At 42.3% G+C, this 20,542-nt stretch overlaps 1 protein-coding gene across 1 annotated transcript; it reads right to left on the bottom strand.

Moving 5' to 3' along the window:
• Positions 1-7,238: 7,238 nt before the first annotated feature.
• Positions 7,239-19,124, bottom strand: map2k7 (mitogen-activated protein kinase kinase 7). The gene is made up of 12 exons (XM_053417636.1): positions 18,940-19,124; positions 16,779-16,826; positions 13,728-13,872; positions 12,725-12,791; positions 11,109-11,222; positions 10,198-10,317; positions 9,834-9,941; positions 9,556-9,735; positions 9,287-9,367; positions 8,805-8,947; positions 8,678-8,723; positions 7,239-8,571 (listed from the first exon to the last, which is right to left on the bottom strand). The coding sequence occupies exons 1-12, from the start codon at positions 19,061-19,063 to the stop codon at positions 8,428-8,430; spliced, it is 1,320 nt and encodes a 439-aa protein (XP_053273611.1). The 5' UTR covers positions 19,064-19,124; the 3' UTR covers positions 7,239-8,427.
• Positions 19,125-20,542: the final 1,418 nt, after the last annotated feature.

Below are 20,542 nucleotides of genomic sequence, written 5' to 3'. Positions count from 1 at the left end.
AATAAAGTTTAAGTCGTAACCTCCTAAAACTGTGGTACAGGTACTTAGAAAAGCTCAAGCTGTAGTGAACTTAAAATAAAATTCTCCTTCGTACTGCTACGTATATTATTTCAGATAATGAGATAATAACAAGATATGCAGCGGCGACTCCCATCTTCCTGTTGGTTCATTTCTGCAGCCACAGGGCACAGACTGTTGTTACACCACTTCACGTAGAATAAGGCAGCTGACTTCAGGCCTCACACACCTCATGAAGGCCTCAGTGAAGGCTGATCCCATACTTTTTCTTCTGCAAAAGTGCGGATACCCTAACCGCCCCAAATATACCAGAGAAAGTGTTTGAGCTCAGTTCAGATCTACATGCTCTGTTGTTGCATAAGGAGCTGAAGCAGAGTCATGTCTTGTCAAGTCATGTAGTTACATTTCAGTGAGGGGGAAAGTGCAGAGGCCACAGTAGAGGAGGAGGAATGGGACTTTTGTGTGTGTGTGTGTGTATGTGTGTGTGAGTGGATGTTTTTCCAGACGTGTTTGAGCACATCAGCCTCATGCTGTTGAACAGACATAGAGTACATTCTTATCTGGTTAAGTGTCACCAATTTCAGACGAACGAGGCAGGTAGAAGTTCACTCCACTGGATGTGACTTGAAGGATTATTTCACAGAAGTTCAGAAATATCAGATGTGAAAACACCCAGGTGAAGGCGTCTGCCTCAGGTTACCAAAACAAACAGTAGTGAGTAAGTCAAGGAGTGGTGCTCCCTCCTGTGGACAACACTGGAAACTACAAGCTGAGGTGTGGAGAATATTTGAGATGCATCTTCCATCTTTAGTGTTGTCAATCATTTGTATAAAACATTAGAGAAACTCTTCAAGTCAATAGTTTCTACAATTATCACTTCAAAATTCCAGCAGGTTTTGATTAAGACAGAATTATCATAACCCGGGTTTATCTTTACTGTGCACTCACAGCGAATACAGCCTCATGAGGAGCAGCACCCAGTTTTCTGATGTTTTTGGCCATACCCAGTTTTCAGGTGTGACTGCCCTCTCTCTGACTGGTGGAGGTTGTGCAGTCTGAGAGGAAACCACCATTCACACTAAAACCTACAATTTAGAGGCTCCAGTTAACCTAGCCTGCATGTGTTTGGACCGTGGAAGGACACCGCAGTCCACGGGAAGTCATTCAAACTCCCATCAGTAAGGCCCTGGCTGAACCGAGGTTCAAACCCACAACATACTAGCTGCCCACCACCGCACGCACCACTTTGTTTCATCAACACATTTATCAGATATTGTAAAATATCAGCATAATGAAAACTGGACGATTCCTTTGTCCTGAATTTTTCAGCCTTAATGAAACACCCAGTTGGAAAAGAAAGACAAGGACCCATACATTTTTTTATGAGTTTTTATTTATTTTATTTTTAAGTGTTTTGTTGTTTTTATTCTCCAAAAAATCCTGAGGTATTCACAATATAATGGCATTTATTCTGTTTGAAATGACACTTGGGGCGGGGGGGAATAAAATACAGCCAAAAACAATCAAACAAAATTCATAAAAACGGGCAGTAAAGCTGTGTGGACTGATACAACCGTCAAGACAATATATCTGAGGTGACGTACACACGAGAAGCCTTTTGGACTGCAACAGCGGTGTATGAAGTCGACCCCCCCACGCCGCTAACTAGCAAATTCATGCAATCTAGACAGAGAACGGCATGTTAAAAAAAACCAAGCAACAAACCCCAATGACACGTCAGAGCAGCTGAGTCCCACATCGCTAACAGAGGGAGTGCAGGTTAATAACAAGCCCATCAGTCCACTATCCTAGTAGTTATCATCAGCTCAAATACATTAAACCTTTTAAAAAAAATAAAAGAAATAAATATAGTCTGCTTGTAGCCGGTATTCAATCATTACTGATTAAAAACCATCAAAGTTTCAAACAATATAGAGTTCAAACACACCGCGCTGTGGTTTGAAACCATCAGCGCTTTGTGTCAGACCATCTCAGAGGGTGATAATGGAAACGGTGCATCTTAATGTTAAGCAGGTTCCTATTCTCACCTGTTACTCTATAGAAAATATGTTAGTGTGATGACTTTGATTACAACATTTTGCTTCTCTGTACACAAGGGTAAAATGTCAACCAGAGACCACTCCTCTACTGTGAGTCTTGTTTGCTCCCCCACATAAAAAAGCAATACACATAAAAAACAAACAAACAAACAACAAAAAACAACATACAAATGACCAATAAATAAATATCAGTGAGAAAAATACACTGTTGAATCATTTTCTTGTTCTGTGCCACAGATCTATATGATTGATAAAATAACTGCTGTGACTAAGTCAATAAGGAAAACACCCGATATTCTCCTCTCTGCACAACAATCCCCCAAATCTGCAACACAAAACAAAATGAAAATAACAAAATCAAACCCATCACAAGTGCAACATCAGTCACGACAGTCTCAGCATTAAGGAAATAAAAAAGCTCTGGTATTAGACCAATCAGCTCAATACTACAGCATCAGACAAACCGGAAAGAATAGAAAATAATAATCCTCAAAATAAAATCCAAAAAGCAGTGGGCAGGGATGAACGGAGGGGGAAAGCATAAAATAACAGCACACGATTTATGACCCTAACCGGGGTAACAAGAAATAAACTGATCATGATATCTGATCAAAAGGAACACAATATATAATAATAATTATAAAAAAAATAAAAAAATACTATTAGACTTTCAGTTCGAGGTTATCTTTATGTGGCGGTTTAAATTCGGTGGAAAAACAGCGTAAAGTGAGAAAATGGTGATGCCACCCCGCCAGGGAAAGAAACCTTGAGACGCTCTCAGCTCTGTCTGGGATCACCCATTAATTTCTTTGTTCAATTTGGTGTCATCTTTGCCCTGAATAATAATAATTATAATAATACAAAATTATAATAATAAAAACAGTTATAATAGTAATCATAAAACAAAAAAATCTACATAACAACAAAAGTAAAAGCTAATAATGATAATAATCACCATCAATAAAGACTTTTGGTAAACGAATAAACATCACACACACGCTCTCCGCTTGCTCACACTTCTAAATTAAAAGAGAGATACACGGCACATGAATGAGGGGAAAAAGGACATTTTTTCAAACAAACACTGTCTGCTAATAAAGATACAGCTCCTCCTCTGCGTCATCTAGCAACGGGTCCAAAGTGAAAACAAATAGCAAAATTTGACAGAAAAAAAAGGCAAAAAAGTGTTACTTTTCCCTAAGAACACAATGAAGTCGACATTTTCGCAAAAAAAACTACAAACACAGACTATATGTGTAAAAATCATAAATAAGGATAAAGTTCTGTGCATCCCCGCCTCAACCGTCCAAAACAAAACAAAAAAATAGCAGTTACAGCATGACAATAACATGCAATCGATATACTTTACAGCATTGATCTGTATCTCCCCCAAAAACTACAAACCGCAGTCTAACCCACATCCCTCCCCGACCCCAGTACAATCCTTAAGTATTTGTCAGTTCATTCAAAACATATCTCTCGCTCTGGCATTTCTCTGTGAGCTAGCTGTGGGCGCTGGGGGCCAAACAAAACCAAAACACGGCTTCGCTAATTGCGGTTTATCTGTGTATGTACAGGAGGCTTTTCCCCCCATCCAGGCAAGCTGACATGGTTTGAATGACTGCATAGTGAAAATTATATTTGGTTTACTTACAGATGTGGTGACAACACACGCACACTCTCACACACATATATTCTCGTTCTGTGCCAAGCCACAGCGCAGGTACACACAATGAACTAGCTGTTTGTATACACTGCTGGCCTCGCACACAGCAAGCTAATATACACAACCAGCCACTGTTGGCAGTAGCCAGCATTGCTGTGTAGAATGGGTTGACTTTGTACATTTGGTGTGTGTGTGTAGACAGGTCAATTTGTTTCCTCACACAAGTCACATAGATGTGTCGCAGGCACATCTGGGTTGATTGGTTTTACAGAGGTGTAGCGTGGCACCATCGCCCAGTCAGGTGTTTGGATGGAAACGCGTGCTAGCAGCAAAGTCGAGTGAGCGTGTGCGTGTGTTACAAAATACAACATCAGCTTAATAACAGAGAACCTCAACAGTGGGAGACCGGGTCCAGCTTTGTGTCAGGACACTTTAGCCGAGACACACAGACAGAGACTGAACGCTACAGTGAGAGTGGGTTGCACCGTCTCTTAGCATGATTAGAGTTAAAATTGCACCAATGATACAACCTCAGGCCGTGCTGCCAGTGCAGCACAGCTGATGGATGCCAAGCACCAGATCCAGATTTATATACAACAGTTTGATCAGGGGAGGCTGAGCAGTGAGCTGTCACTGTCAGCCCCTGTTAGATGGAGAGTTTAAGAGAGCAGAGCAGCCCCGATCACTGCTGAAGGTAAACCGTGGCTTTGGATCAGGTCCAGGGTCACAGCCTGGCCTCCAGGTAAAAAACTGTCAAAGGCTGAGCTAACAGAGTTGCGCCAACCCTCTGTCCCATCTGCTCAGGGGCCTGTATCACGAAGCTGCATGAGCTGTGTGTGGTCAGACTTTTAGGGGGAAATCTCCTTGGTAACAGAGCGCTATCGCAGCAGGTAAACTTTAACAGGTTAACAGACTGCCCAATCATCAGAGATATATCTGGGAAAGGTAGGATCAAGTGATTTAGGAGCTTGACCCATCCTAGGGACTTACAGTCAAAGTGTCTCTAGCTGTGATGCTTCAAATGGGGCCATTATAAAAATAATATGTCTTTAATGGACATAAAATATTGAGTTGCCAGAGTTGCTCTTTAAAAAGAGAGTGTGATGATATTGTATAGTAGTTTTTTCTGATTCTATAACATTTGATTGGCTTGTAGCTGAGCACTCCTAAAAGAGAGCCAGCCTAACATCCGGGCACCACTGGGAGCGTGAGGCTGTGAAGCTGCTACATGAGTTTTCTGGTATGACTGCTGTATTTGGCTATATACACACACACACAACTAAATGCCAGGACACTACGGTTTGAAGCTGTTCATCCTCCAGTCCTGCACTAACAATAAAAACCTTGTTAAATCAGATGAATTGATTGAGTCATATGCTTGAGTGCTTTCCTTTTCAGCAGGCACAGGAAGTGTTGCAAATATTATTGTTTGTGACCTAAACATTGAAACTGTGGTGAAATCCAGTGTGGCCCGGGTGCTAGTCTGACTTACTTTCTGATACAGGTCAGTTGCTGGTATCACTCACTGAGCAGAGAGATGACTACTTGTACTGCTTGGCCCTTGGCGTGTGTTAGCACTCCAGTCTCCCCCTGTACAGTATATGACACAGACACACACACACACAGTACTGCTATATTACAGCACCCCCACCCCCCCTCTCCCACTAGCTATAGAGAGATATCATATATATAACCATAGCTGAGATTAATCAATTATAATGTCAATAACAATAGTCATAACAATAACAACAACGCTTTTGTATTTTTGTTGAGTTGTGGACACCTTTGGTGTGAACTGTCAAGGTTGTCAAGCTTGCAGGGGACCTGTGGACAGACAGAGGGATGGATGGACTTGACAGAGCATCCGGACAGACAGACATCCCCTCTAATCATATCTACACTGTACAGACATGTAGCGTGACGATGGGATACAGACAATCAACTACTACCATGACACACAAAGGTACAACTGAGGTGAGGTGAGTGTTTATAATGTGTGTGTTAGTTTATCTTGTGAAGCTAACCTCCCAGCACTTTCTCTCCTAATCCATCTCACAATCTCTCACTTGCTCTTGCCCTCTTTACACTTGCGCTTCAGTATTTGGTAAAACGTGCAGAATTTGCATTATTTCATTTATTTGGCTTGAAAGAAAAATGTATAAAGTATTTATGCTTTGGGGAAAAGAGGTGACAGCAGCGTCTAAAGCAATAAAACATAGCAGCAGTAGCAATGTAATAAATAAAATTGTTTTAACAGAACATCATAAACACAAGAAGGTAACTTACTCACTAGAATCAAAATTGGTAGGTTGGTGTAACACAATGAAAGCTTTTTACAAAACCCAGCTGTCCTCAGAGCTCGGCTGCCCTGTGAAACTAGGCCTGATGTTTTCCTTCCCCGTTTCCTGTCTCCATTTTCAAACTCTTACTTCCTATCTTCCAACTCCAGCCTGTTTCAGACTTTTCCTCAACATCCCATTCCACTTTCGTAATACTACCCATCTTCCTTCTCACCTCACTCTGTCCTCTCCGCTCGTTTTCCTGTCCTTTCATTTCCACTCATCTCTTCTACCATATTGACAACATTCCTGCATCTCTCATCCTCTCTCTGTCACTTTACAGTTTCCTGTCTCAATCAACGCCCCTCCTCAGGTCTCTGTGTGTGGCAGTGATTTGGTTTGGTGCAGGATGGGGGGTAGGAGGTTGGAGTCTGCACATTTAGCAGGCTTTGGCTATGGCCCTGTAACAGGAGGCAGGTGGTCTCTAGTCAGTCAGTCTCTGTAAACCAGTGCTCTGAAGTTACGTTAACCAGTTCAGTTCAATTCTTCAGATTCAGTGTCCATGCCAGAGTCAAGTACACAATGCTAAATCTGAGAGCTGTAAATCTCAGCTAATAGTATGTATCCACTGCTTGATCAAAAAGTTTAGGTGATCAACAGAAAACTGAAATTATTTTGATAATTATTACCTCCACCCACTCCATTTGTGTGTTGGTTGTCTTGTTCGTTAATGAGCAACTTTACACAAAATAACCGATTGGATTTCTGATCGTTTGTCCAGGGGGAGAAACAACAAACAAGCAATTATGACCCTGACAATCTGCAGAACTTTTACATTTTTACTATTTTCCAATACTAGGAAAAAGAGAGGGTGAAAAAAACCTTAGGCCTACTGTGTGAGACTGACACACAAAAACCTCAGGGAAAGGATCAGACTAAAGATAAACCATGATAAATTGGTGGAGTTTAACAATCAATGCCTAACCTGGGGCGGTTAACTGAATCCCCTGCTCTCCATAAAACACCTAAATATTCTATCTCAAGACTTGTCTGTGAGGTTGCATAATGTCAGGTCTAGATCGCTCGGCCTTCACCAGCAACAAGCTACGATCAACCTTTGGTCTGAGACAGACAGAGGCAGACAGAGAGGTAGACAAACAGGGAGTGAAGTCAAGAAATACCCCACAGGTTATAAGATCTGCTCCATTTAGATCCTTTGTACAAGATACGCTCTTGTCCGAACGCCTTCTCAATCATAATGCACTTCTATATTACCTCCAACCTATCTCTACTTTCTTGCACCAGTAACAAATATTCAGTCCTTCAAATGGAAATCGACGAGCGTACATCTCCCACCCTCGTTTTTTTCTCCAGCACTTCTAAAAAGAGTTGGACTCTACCCTCTCCACATCCTCTTCTCTCTTTTAAACATCCCTCCATATCTCTTTAAGTTCTTCTAACTCACAAACACAAAGCAAATCTGGAATGCAACACTAATTTTTTTGTGAGTCTTTTTCGTTGTGTTTTTTTCCAATTACGCAGCTAAATACAATGATTCTAAACATGTTTCATAGCACAGTTAATAAGATCTACTATTGTTATGTGTTAAAAATGAGCCTACAGGTGAACTTGTGAGGGCTGTAGTGTGAAGATGAATAAATGACTAGCAAATATAATCCTATAAAAACAACCAGTGACTGTGTCAGGATATCTCTCACACACGCGCACACACACACACACATACATGGAAATGCTCACTCACAGACACAAACACACACAGATACAGCCTGAGAGTGTGTGATAGTAGAAACACCTGAAGAGCCATAATTGCACTGCGGTGTCCTCCTTAACGTTTATGTACAAGAGTGACCCGTGAGTGCTAATGTAGCAGATGCTTTGTTCCAGTGTGTAGAGACTACGCTGTTTACTGATCCAATGGCTTGGATCAATGCTGGAGACAGACGTGTAGGTGACAAACTAATGTAGGAAATGTATAAACACATAAAAGACACACAAATGTTTGCATTTAAGTGTGTGTGTGAGACATAGTGTAACGAGACGTAACAGTGGGTACATAAAAGAAGCTAACTACAGTGTGGGCCCTTTTCTGCTCCCTCCTCCCCGTGTCTGCCTGTCCAGATATGATGTCGTTACAAAGAGAACCACCTGTGTCGTCTATCCATCCTTCATTCCATCTCTTTGTCCATCTGTCCATCCAGAGTCCTCCGTTGCTTCCTCCTCTTCTCCGGGCTCTCCGGTGGACAGATGGACTGGTGGGCTGGGTCTAACGCTAGGCTTAGCTGATGACGCTGGGCTAGACTAGGACAGACTTGAGTCTGGGCTTGGCAAAGCTAGAGCTAGGCTAGACTAGCGTATGGCTAAGCTCACGTCGGGCTGGGCTAGGCTACCTACTGAAGAGCGAGTGGAGCTGGTGTTGATGGCTGTAACACTGGCTGCTGCGAGGCGACTCGGTGCGCTCCATCACCGTCTGAAACCAACCGGCCACGTCCACCACCAGCACCTCGTAACGCTGGATGAAACTCAGCTCCTGGACGAGGGAGACGGACAAAGAGTGACATAGACGGTTTAGTCAAAGTTGAGCCTCCAGTAAATCTGGTTATTCTGGCAATTGCTCACTCTGACTGGTGACTTACCAGCAGCTGGTGATATTTTGGCCTTTTTCTGTGATCCTTTGTAAGGCTGTGGATGGACATACACATCAAGCGAGGCGGCAAAAAATGCATTTGGAAAATGATCAGATGAGGATAGTTTTGGACTCACCATTCTTTGACGAAGGACTGAAAGTCGAGGGAGAAGCCCATGCCGAGAGGCAGCGTCGGAGGATCTTCCTGCAGCACTTTGGTCAGAACCTCGAAGTCTGTCTTGCAGTTCTTGTAGGGAAACTGTCCTGTAGCCAGCTCCACCTGCAGCACACAAGGAAACATTAACATCACTTTTGCTGACAACAAATGCTTTGCCTTTTTGTAAAGAGACTGTTTAAATCAACCACACAAAACGTTACTTTTTTCTTGAAGAACATGTATTTTGGTTGTCAATTGTTTGAGGAAATAAACTATCTCACTTTCATGTTAAAACTGCTGTTTTTTAAACCATTGACTGAAACACAGTTATTCTAGGTGCTAGTTTATTTCCTGTGGTCCTATAGTTATTGGAATTATTAAATCGAATAAGTCCTTATTATTGACCTAATATTCACATTCAAGCACTTTTTCTAAATAGTAGTAAAATGATGGTATATTTACCAGAGAGATGCCAAGACTCCACACATCTGCTCGGATGTCATAGTCAGGTTTGGTTGGATCTGGAGGGTCTATTCTCTCTGGCTGCAGGTACGGAAAAAAAGACTGTGTCTGTAAATCTGTGTCTGTATAATGTGCAAACTATATAAATAAAAAAACAATTGTAAGCCTAAAAACAAAAAACACATTTGAAATACATTTCTATGTCTATGCAAGTCTTTAGTGAGCTTGTAGGAGGGTTTTGAAAGTATTGTGTGGGGGTTTCCACTCACCGCCATGTAGGCGGCACAGCCAGCACTGCGGGTCTTGGCCTTGGAGTCGACGAGGCGTCCGCTGATGCCGAAATCACAAAGTTTGATCTGACCTTTAGCATCCAGCAGGATGTTGGAGGGTTTGACGTCCCGGTGAATGACACCGTGTTTCTCTTTTAGGTACTGTAACGCTTTCACTATCTGGAGCAGAAACACGCACGAAATTAAACATTAAGAATAAAACACTCGAGTGAGCAGTGTGACACTTCCCCATCTCTTTACGAGTTTCTTCCACTCACTGCAACTGTCATCTTTCCTAGAATTCGCTCTGGGATGGGGCCCTGGATTCTCTTCTTCAGCTTCTCCGCACATGTTCCCATTAGCTCCATGGCAATGAATACATCCGTCTGAACATGAACACAAACAAACATACACACATTAGGAGAACACAAAACATAGACCCCAGCAGTGAACTAACTGCTCAATTGTTAAACGGCCTGGACAGCTACAATGAAGTCAACTCTTTTACCAAGTCAGGAGGGGAGTTTACTGAGTTAGAAGTGTTGTATGAATTGTATAAATGTGCTGAGTTTCTTTGTCTTTAGCTGTGACTTGAGTTTATTGTTAAGCATACAGACAGTAATGTATTTTGGGGACACCTACGTTGGTAACTATGGCGCCGTAGCACTGGATGATATAAGGGCAGTCGTGACTTTTCAGCACAACATCCAGGTCCATCAGGATCCTCTTGTTCTCATCTCTGTTTCCTGTACGACGCATTTGCTGGTGACACACACACACATACACATTAGGAAAACACATAGACCACAGCAGGGAACTGACTGCTAAATTGTTAAATGGCCTGGATGGCTACAATTAAGTCAACTCTTAAATAGTAGGGATGCTATGTGGGGTTATTAGTGCTGCTGTGTTTGTAAACCAGTCACAATAAAGCACAGCAGAAAATGAGAGCGTGTGACTACGACGGGATGAGCATCGCGCTCCTACTGAAGGTCCCTGTAGGGAAATCTTTGGCTACCTCTTCAAAACAAAGCTCACCATAGTTCTCTAGTACTTGTTTTATCAGGAAAACTATTCTCTGAAATGTATCTTATATTCCAGTAAAGAGCTTGACTCATATAAGCAGCATCTTAATGTGCATTTGTAACAACCAGACTGTTGACTTCTGTCTGATTCTTTTCAGCCACACCGGCTCTGTGTTGCATTAGCAGAATCAAATCAAGACAATATATAAAAAGTGGGAGTGCTGGAGAACAACAGAGCATCTGTTGTTCAGCAGCACCATCTATTATGTTGTTCAGAGTTGTTTTGCAAACTTCTTTGTTAGGTTTAAAACAAGCGAAAAAACTGGTTTGCAGCTGATTTCGTTGCGGTGACAGATGCTCAGCAGCTGTTCTTGAGGATGCCAACGTTTTGTTCCATTTAACTTCCTTTGTCATCACTAGACATACTTACCAACTAAGGAGCCATCATCAGCTTTTGTAGCTGGATCCTGTGCACACTGTACGCTGGTTTGTTAACAATGAAAACAGGCAAGAGCAGGGGGGTCTTACTTTGACAGCGATGACATGGCCCGTCTTCTTGAATCGTACTTTGAAAACCTGTCCGCAGGTCCCACTGCCGATCTCCCCCTCACTAATCAGGTCTGTCACCTCGGCTGGATACCGCTGTTTATGCACAAACACAACACAACATGATTATATGTTCTGCTCAAAATATTTTTACCGGTAACAAAGGCCATTCTGATCTGGTATTAATAACCTTCCTGAGAAATCCGATCACAAGTGGACAGCGTTAAGTATGCGTGTTCCCATCTGTCATTAAAAAGCATCCTGAATGTGTCTCCTGTGACTACTTGGGATGAATGTTCGATTTTTTTATTGTGAAACTGCCGGGGGTCAGATGATGACAGCTGAGTAGGTGGTCCTTCATATGTGGCCCAGGACCCAAATAGAACTTGGCGACATGCGTTCCACACCACCTCCCAATGTTGTACCAGTGATCTGATCTCAGGATGCAATGAGGACACATCTGAGTGCGTCCAGACCTGAACTTAAAGCTGATCGACCTGTGATAGGATTACTCAGGACAGATGTTAACACCAGGTCTGAGCGGGTTCACAGTCAACTGCATGTTGTTTCTTCACAAAACACTTCAAGCTGAAAATTGTGCAGAGAGACCAATTCTGACTTTCTGCATCATAAGGCAACGATAAAACCCTCTGGGTAACTCAGTTAAACATGTTTTGATGTGTAATTAAGATGCTCCCCCACGGGCCATGACTCAGAATACCAGCACTAAGTGGGAAGATGCATCATTTTCCATCCTTTATTAACCACAAATCATCCGTGATTCAGATACTTTGAGTGACATCTCTTTGACAACATTATGTAGCACCCCCTCAGCTAATGATAGGAAGTGAAAACTCTCTGGATTGCAGCGATGAGTCACATCATTTTCTCAATCTCCAAACCCCGACTGGCCTCGACTAGGTTTCTGAACCTGAAGGCTGAAAGAGACACAAACTAAACTACTAAATGAGGCCATCGCAATCAATCTCCTTGATTATATCCCGTTCAAAGTGGGAAAAAATGCCAGGAGGAGGCTGTTGTTCTTCTGATTGAGAAACCCTCAAGGACACTTGGGGTTTGGGTGTTTGCTTGGACAGTGTTTTAACCTTGGCCTATTTAAACGATGGTCTCTAAGCTCTCTACACAAATATAAGTCAGAAACATCAGCAGCTAACAAGGAATGAGTGAATGTGTCATTTCCTAACCAACCTAAAACTACTTTTCACTGCAATTTTTTTTTTCTCTTTCAGGATCCTGACGAAATCAAAAAAGTGTTAATGTTTAACTCCAGTCTGAAAAAGACACTAAAGCCAGTATTAATTTAATTTCTCATTTATGTCTTATCTATCTCAAGTATCTTAAGATCCTCCGCCAAGGAGGTGGGGTTTTTGTTGGAACAGAATTACATTTTCTGTGACACAGAGGAACAAGCATTTTCAGCATTTGAATATTTTTGTCTTTTCATTGGATTTGTTCACAATTAGGAAAATAAAAAATATCAACATGATTCAGTAGGAACTCAAATCCAGGTTTTTTGGTGTAAAGGATTAGTAATTCCAGACCTGAAAACTGAACATGTGTCTGTGTGCACAACTCACCTGACCGTCAATCTTCAGATAACCAGTCTGTTTCATGATCTCCTGCAGTTTCTGATTAATCTCTGCACTGCGAGGACACAAGAAGACACAATGTCACGTGACTCGAATGCATTATGAGGTATGGTTTAGTGTGAAACACCCACAGCGAGATGAGAGAGAATTCTGACTCACAAATGGATGCTGTGTGTTTCTGTGCATCTCTTCAACCCTACTCTCTACGTGTGGATCCATTAGGTGTAAAATAACCTGCTCTGCTTTAAATGACCCCTCATCCTGCTAAGTCCTCACAACAGAGCGGCTTTCAGGCATGCACATAAGTCTGTACATTTTCCTGAAAACATCTGTATGTAAGAATGCAGTCAGTTGTTCTGGCCATAATCAGGAACTTTTCCAGACAGTAAAATGTCAGAGTGAGTCCATGAGAGAATGCGTCAGGAAAATGTCTAGAAAATTCCCACCCAGCGAGTGGGCGTATCAATGACTTATCACATGATGGACTCAAACTGGAGGCGGGAGCCGATGAGCTATAAACAAAAACACTGCAATTTCCACAGCATAATTTATACGTCATGTCAGGCCTCCTCCATTCTCTAACAAGACGCCCCGTCTCTTGAATGTTCCTGAAATGTTCCTGTTGTCATGATCGATCTCCTGCTGCATGCAACACATACGTGAAAGGCAAATGTTTGGACACGATTTCCTTGGAATTTACATCTGACAACAGTTAAGGGTTTTGTCTCCATGTTAAAATCCATTCTTCTCCACTTTACTTAAAAACGTTTTTGACCACAAATCCCTTAATTCTACTTATTATTTAGCTAACGATCCCAGTTTTTTGGGAACAAAAATATGTTACCGCCCGCTTACAAAAGCAGTAAGTCATTCAATTCTATGATATTACACTTTTTTCCAACAACAAAAGTCCTTGTGGCTGTTCCAGCATTACAGTGAATGCGGTTTCTCATTACTTATTTCTGACGTGGACTTCAGGATGTCGACATACTTCTCTAGACTCTTCTGTAGGCCATACGGGGGTGTGGGTAGGGTGAGCATGTGTCGCGGGCGGGCGGGGTAGGGGTGGTGCTGAGGCGAGCTCTCTGAAGACGATGACCGGCTGCCTCCGTCGTTGGCCAGTGGCAGCTGGAGCGCTGGGTAGGGGGGGGGGGGGGGAGACACGAAACATTAGAGAGAGACAGGAGAGCAGAGGGCAGAGTGGTGTGTTCTACACCAGAGGCCAGCATGCCAGAGGGTATAAGATGGCTTTGTTGATTCATGCATTTACTGAGTTCCTTATTTTAGTTATTGTATGCAAACAGACAAGAGGTAGTGACAACGTATTTTTATTTGTGAACTATCTGCTTTTACGCTTTGGGCATCAGTTCAGCTTCAGTCGTTTCTCACAGTAAAAGTCTGAAGAGAAATGAACGTGATCCACGACATCCTGTGTAGAACTCACTTAAAATTAAATCCCATGAGACCAGAGAAAAACTGGCCTTGGCTAGGTCAGGGAATTCTTTCACTGCAAAAACTATCTGGGCCCTGCTCAGTATTTTAGCAGCATATGAACTTGTTGGTTTTCTCTGCCCTCAAGGTTACTGCATTGTTTTATTTCCCCTGATGTCCCAACCCACCGCAGAAAAAACCGGACGGTTATCTCAAAAAGCAACACCATTCGCAGTCAGAGACGGCACAGGGTTAGCACACAGCTTGGGGGGGATGTGGGTGTCCACAGGTTGTTTTTTAGTAAATTCTGGCAAAATGTTTAGCTATTAGTTTGTGAGGTTACACACAATGATGTCATATCTCGTTGTAAAAGAAAACCGTAAATAGGCACAACTATGCGACTAAAGTGGATTGGAGTTGAACCGAGAAGTGAAATGTTTTCGATGGACGGTTTGGCAAATAATTGTACTGCTCAACTTCTCTTCAAAATACACTTGGCTAACCTCAGTGTCTTCTTTACAACATGTAACGGCTCGCCTTTGTTGCATCACATCTTTTCATGGACAATCAAATCTTAAATCAAAACGATCAAAGAAAATGAAACTAAAGTTATAATAAACTGTAATCTGCTGTCAAAGAAAGCCAAACGGCCTTACCAAGACACATAGGACTTTATAACACTGTATGGCAAATCGACAGCTCACAACAGAAGTTATATGCTTCTGGCCTCTAAAAAACGTAGGTGTAAATCATGAGCATCAGAGGACATGTGTTGACCTTGAAACATCAGGCGTGTGTGCAGGCACTGGCTCATTTTAAATCAACTTCTCACACAGAGGGTTAGCAGCTGTGATGATCAATTACTGACACTGCGTCAATTAAGCTTCAGATCCCTGATTTCTTTCAACTCCATACTAATCGTCATCGGTGTCAAATCAGCAATTTTTTGAAATACTCAAAACCAGTTTGAAAACCGCTATTATCATTTTTGTGGCAGTAGGCTGGCAGCTCCACTGAGACTGTTTGGATCCATGAGTCACCTGTGGATGGACCAGCCTGTAAACGGAGAACCAGTTAGTGAGGGTGAGGAGGGGTTAGCGGTGAGAGGAAGGAAGACTCAGGCAGTCGTTGGCACAGATCATATCTCCACAGTTCGGCTGGCTCCAGATGGACGGATGAGAGGATAGACGGGCAGACAGCGAGAAGACGGGCAGACACATAAAACACACAAGATATTCACAGGCACTGCCGCACCACCTCCTGCTTGCTGAGTGACGCTGCTAGAGGAAGGAGCAGCGAGGGGATGCCAGAAGATGAATAACAGACAAATAATATCAAACAGTCAGATGTGAGAGAGGAAAGGAGAAATCCAGCCAAGACTACATAGCAAAGACTAAGCTGGAAGTCAGACAGTCAGTCAGACGGTCAGACTCGGACAGGAAGTCAAATCTTCAGTCGCCACACAGAGAAAACAGAGAGAGAAGCCTGAGTGGTCACAGCACTCCTGCAGACAGACCAGTGGGGAAGCTGGATTAGAGACTGTTTCAAACAAAAACACAACCCATAACATTGTGCCGTGCAGAAAAGCCACATGCACCGTGATTCTCTGCCTCCAGCAATACAAAGGTTAATGATCTGTCACATGTCCACACACACACATATACACTGTGAAGATCAACACACACCAACACTGCCCTGCCACTGGCAAAGATACACACAGCCAGAGAGAGAGAGAGAGAGAGAGAGAGAGAGAGAGAGAGAGAGAGAGAGAGAGAGAGAGAGAGAGAGAGAGAGAAGTAGGTATGGAAAGATGGAGAGAGGATGTGATTTGGGAGGAGGTGTGAATAACTGGGTGGCTAAAATATTAGCATCTGGTCAAGGACTGGACCTGTTTCACAAACATGGATTAAACTTGTGCCCCTGAGCAGTAATAGTAAAAGAACAAATAATTATTATGACCCTTAGTTTCTCTTTCTAAGACTTAAAATGATGCACTGAGGATTCCCCCCCCTTTAAAGATATAACATATTTTCCTCAAGTTTTTCCTGACACTTCGGGACAACGGTTGGTAATATAGATTAACGATAGGGCTGGTATTAACACATTAAACCCTATTTAGATTTGTTACTTTTTTAACAATGCAGGGTTCATGTGATTGAGGCATGAGGTCTGTCAACTGCAGGCGATGTCTACATCCTACACTTAACTGAACAATAAGGTTGTGTGATCTCCTTACGTTGGTTGTAAACATATTTTTGTTACTTGAAAGACTTGAAACTGAAGTGGTGGAAAGTACTCCCTATAATTCCAGGTTTTCCAGGATGCGTGGGGAGCCTGACAAGCATAAATACAATCAGTGAAGAAGTTCTAGTGAGAGTCTATCCGGCAATTTGGAGCAAAACAAATGTAACTAAATTGGTGAGAATCTTAAGAGCTGCCTGTGTTTCTGATATATTCAGTGGCAAACGCTGAGGGTTATGGGTGGTATAAGTAAACAGACTGAGGGAGGAGGGTATCAGAGGTGAAACAGGGGACACAGGTGGTTGGGGAGAGTTGGTTGTGGTGGGGGAGAGAAGTGCAGTGGCAGAGAGAGCGATGGATTGAATGATACCTGCACGCTGGGAAGGGGCTGGAGCAGGACTGAGCTGGATCACGATGACTAGACAGAAGAAAGAAAATATACACACACACGCACATTACTGCACTGTACTACAGAGACGATCACACGTGCGCACACACTCCACCATTATCGCAAAAGACAAACACGACAACACACAAGCTTTCAGACTTCTATAAATCATACACATTTGATCAGTGAAAAAAAGTATAATACTGGCGTTACTCTCTTTCTCTCTTATTGTTTGCAAATCCTATGGGAGGACCAAAATCAATGCTTTAGTAGATCTCTCAGTACTTTCCAGCCTTCCCACCCTGCCTGTGGATCTCAGCCCCAAGCTCACTGGTCCCTTCTGAAGTACTTAATCTTCAAAAACAGGTAAGAAACATATTGTTTGTCCTGTAGACCGCTAGAGACTGTGGTTTGTACTCAAACACGAGTGAAGATTTCTTGGGGGCTATATTCAATTGCAGATTAATACCTTTAAGTGGCATGTTCGTGGCAATGTAGGTTGAGCAATGAAAGAATATCTATAATAATCAGAATATCATTCTAATCAATGGCCATATAGCACAGGTTTAAGCACAATGAGAAGGTATAACACATGATCAACCTCGGAGCATGTCCGCTACTGTCCTACGATGGAAAAGCCTAAGGGGATAACGGTCAATATTTGGCGGCTTCGTCTGCCGGTTTTTGAATGTTTTGCTTCTCATCAAGAGTTTGTCATTTTCTGCTGACAAAGAAGAGATAAAAACCACAACCTTCACTCAGGAGCAAAAGTCAGTCTTTGAAACTTAAAATAATTAATAATGTTACATTTATCGTGACAATTACCAATTTTTGAAAGCACAGGTCACCCAGTGCAGCAGTGTGGCACACACTGGTGTGCTTGTAACAGGGATGTCTCTATTTTTCCCAGATTTATAATGTTATTAATTACACTGGACTTAGTGGAGCAGTAATCTGCAGGGTGAATTGAGGGGAGGGATATGTGCTGCACTAAATATTGAGTCAGCGGTCTGCTGTGAGCGAAAGAAGGCAGCCAATGTTTCATTTTTGGTTCTTCAGTTCATCCGTTGAGTCTATTCTTGGCTTCTGTTGGCAATAAGAGAAAGAGAGAGAGAATAACGCCAACCTTACATTTCTCTCATTCACACTTTCATTCTCACACGCAGCTAATGTGACCTCACAATACAGTATGTTTAAAAAGAACATGAGGGGAGGAGAACGAAGCAGGTTTGAGGGAAACGTCTCTCAAACCTCACATGGATGAGAGAGATGATCTGTGGGAAAAGAATGATCGGTGTTCATCAGTGACATTACTGTGTAGACACAATATCAGAGGCTGCTCATAACAACAAAGATGTGTGTGTGTGTGTGTCCATCTACAGTGTTCGTCTGCATGTCCCTGAGAGGCTTCCATGCTGAAATATACCTTCGAGTTTCTCTCCTCTCACAGCGTTACTGCCTCACCACTTCTTTTAACCATGATCCAATGAAAACTGCGAGGGGCTTTATACACAGAGTCGTGTCCGGTGGGAACCGTGTTTACAACGTAGCACCAGCCGAACCCTGATGGTTGACGTTAGCTAGCGTTGGATGCGGTAGCTGCTGCCACAAATTAGCGTCTTGTTCGTTAAGGGTCAGAACCGGCAGGAAAAAACCGGACTGCCGCCATCAGTCATGAACAGACACACCACTGAATACTTGGAGGACACTGTGGAGACGCTTGGGCGGAATGGCACCTCTGTCAGATCCACATCCACAGTGTAGGGACACCATGAAATGTTCCGACTGACGCTGGGCCTGCCACCGACGATCACTCAGGGTGCTAGCCCGTTAGCCTAGCATGTTTGACAGCACTGGATCAAAACACATTTCGGGACGTGACTGGCAGCGGCATATTTCATGACAGCTCGCCGGGCGTTTTTTGTTTTTATTCGAACCTCTGTGCGAAACGTCCCTATGGTTAATGAGGTGATTTAACCCCCCACAGAAATGTAGCGACCCAGTCGGTGTTTGTTTATGTAGCTAGCCTGTTAGCAGGCTTGGGCTAGGAGCACTCCCTCCCCTCCCTCCCTCCGCCTCTGCGATCTTTCCCCAGCTATTCTGGCCGTTACCGACTCCCCGGTCCTCCCCGGTGGACACTCACTGGGCCTCGGACGTGACCGCTGCGGGCTCATGTCGATGTGCAGGTCGATCCTCCGGCGAGCTTCTTCATTCTCCAGCTTGAGCTTCTCCTCGATTCGCGACAGCCTCTGCTCCAGCGACGACATCTTGAAAAATTGAGCACCATGTAGTTCCCAGCAGACTATCTACTCCCCCCTCTCTCTCTACTCTCCCTCTCTCTCCCTGTGGCAGGCAGGGCACGCACACGCACACGCAGACGCACACACACACGCATAGACACACGCACTGCAGTATTGTCACATCTCTGTCCTCATGCACCTTCATTCCTGTAAAGTCAATAACAGCTTATAGTCACGAGATATTTATCATAATAGACATGTGTTGTTTATGATGTTAGTCGTGTTGTTTTACATATGATAATAGTCCTGTGTTATATATTATAATGAATGTATATAATATATAATAGCCACATGATATAGTTATTAATACTCGCGTTATATATGATAATAGATCATGTTTACTATACATGATGATAGTCATATGATATATTTGATAATAGTCGTGTTATATGTGATACTATTCTTGTGTTATATGATAATAGATGTGTATTATATATGATAATAGTCATATTGTGTTACATATAATAGTCCTGTGTTATATAAGATAATAGATATGTATATTATATATAATTATAGTCATATGATATATTTAATAGTCCAGTGTTATATATGATAACAGAGGTTTATTATATATAATTATAGTCATGTGTTACATATAATAGTCATGTGTAATACTGTACATGATAAGTAATTTGTAATACTGTATATGATAATTGTCATGTGTTATATGCGATAGTTCGGTTGTATATGATAATAGCCTTATGTATATATTATAATAGACATGTGTTATATGATAATGGTCAGGTATTATACACTACAGTCCAATATTATATGATTATGGTCGTTTGTTAAATATGACAATAGTCATGCATTATATATGATAATAATTGTATGTTATATATGATAATAGTCTTGTTATATTTGGTCATTAGGGCCCGAGCACTGACAGACAGTGAGGCCCGATTGAAATTGTAAGGATTATTAAAATCTTTTTTCATGCAAATGAATTGGCTTTTTGAGGGCTTTAACATGCTCAAATTATTACAAAAATTTGCAGAAAATTAGAAAGTGGTGAAAATTTACGTATTCTGGAGGAATATTCAATGGGCGTGGCAAAATGGCTCATCCCCCGCCAAACTTCTGTCTCATGATCAGAGTCCAAGCCTGAACAGCTCTGTGTCAATATTTCCTGTCATTATTTATTTTTTTCAGGCAAAATGCATGCAACGCTTCAAAATGCATGTGCTGCTTTGCAGTCCTAGAAATTATAGAAATTCTATTTTATAGTTTTAATTCAAATATTTAATATGTTTGGTGTTTGTTAAATCAACTATCTATTCATAAATTAAATTAAAAAAAAAACAGTTAAGTACATAATCTCGAGCCCACAGCCCCAGGTGCTCTCATCTCCTCTAGATCTTAGAGCCAAACCTCAAACAGCTACTTGGTCGTGGACTCTTTGACTACAGGAGACCTCTTGGGTTTGTGTTGTTTAACACACTCATA

Source organism: Pleuronectes platessa, chromosome 3, assembly GCF_947347685.1.
Source record: "Pleuronectes platessa chromosome 3, fPlePla1.1, whole genome shotgun sequence".
Lineage (NCBI taxonomy): Eukaryota > Metazoa > Chordata > Actinopteri > Pleuronectiformes > Pleuronectidae > Pleuronectes > Pleuronectes platessa.
This window is presented reverse-complemented; position numbering and strand designations above follow the sequence as displayed.

Excerpts from the sequence above, each read along its gene's own strand:
- map2k7 (XM_053417636.1), bottom strand. The coding sequence starts at position 19,063 with ATGTCGTCGCTGGAGCAGAGGCTGTCGCGAATCGAGGAGAAGCTCAAG. Across the intron at positions 16,827-18,939 it reads GCGGTCACGTCCGAGGCCCA|TCATCGTGATCCAGCTCAGT; the intron begins GTGAGTGTCCAC and ends TCTTCTGTCTAG. Across the intron at positions 8,724-8,804 it reads CAGTCCTTCGTCAAAGAATG|CCTTACAAAGGATCACAGAA; the intron begins GTGAGTCCAAAA and ends GTCCATCCACAG.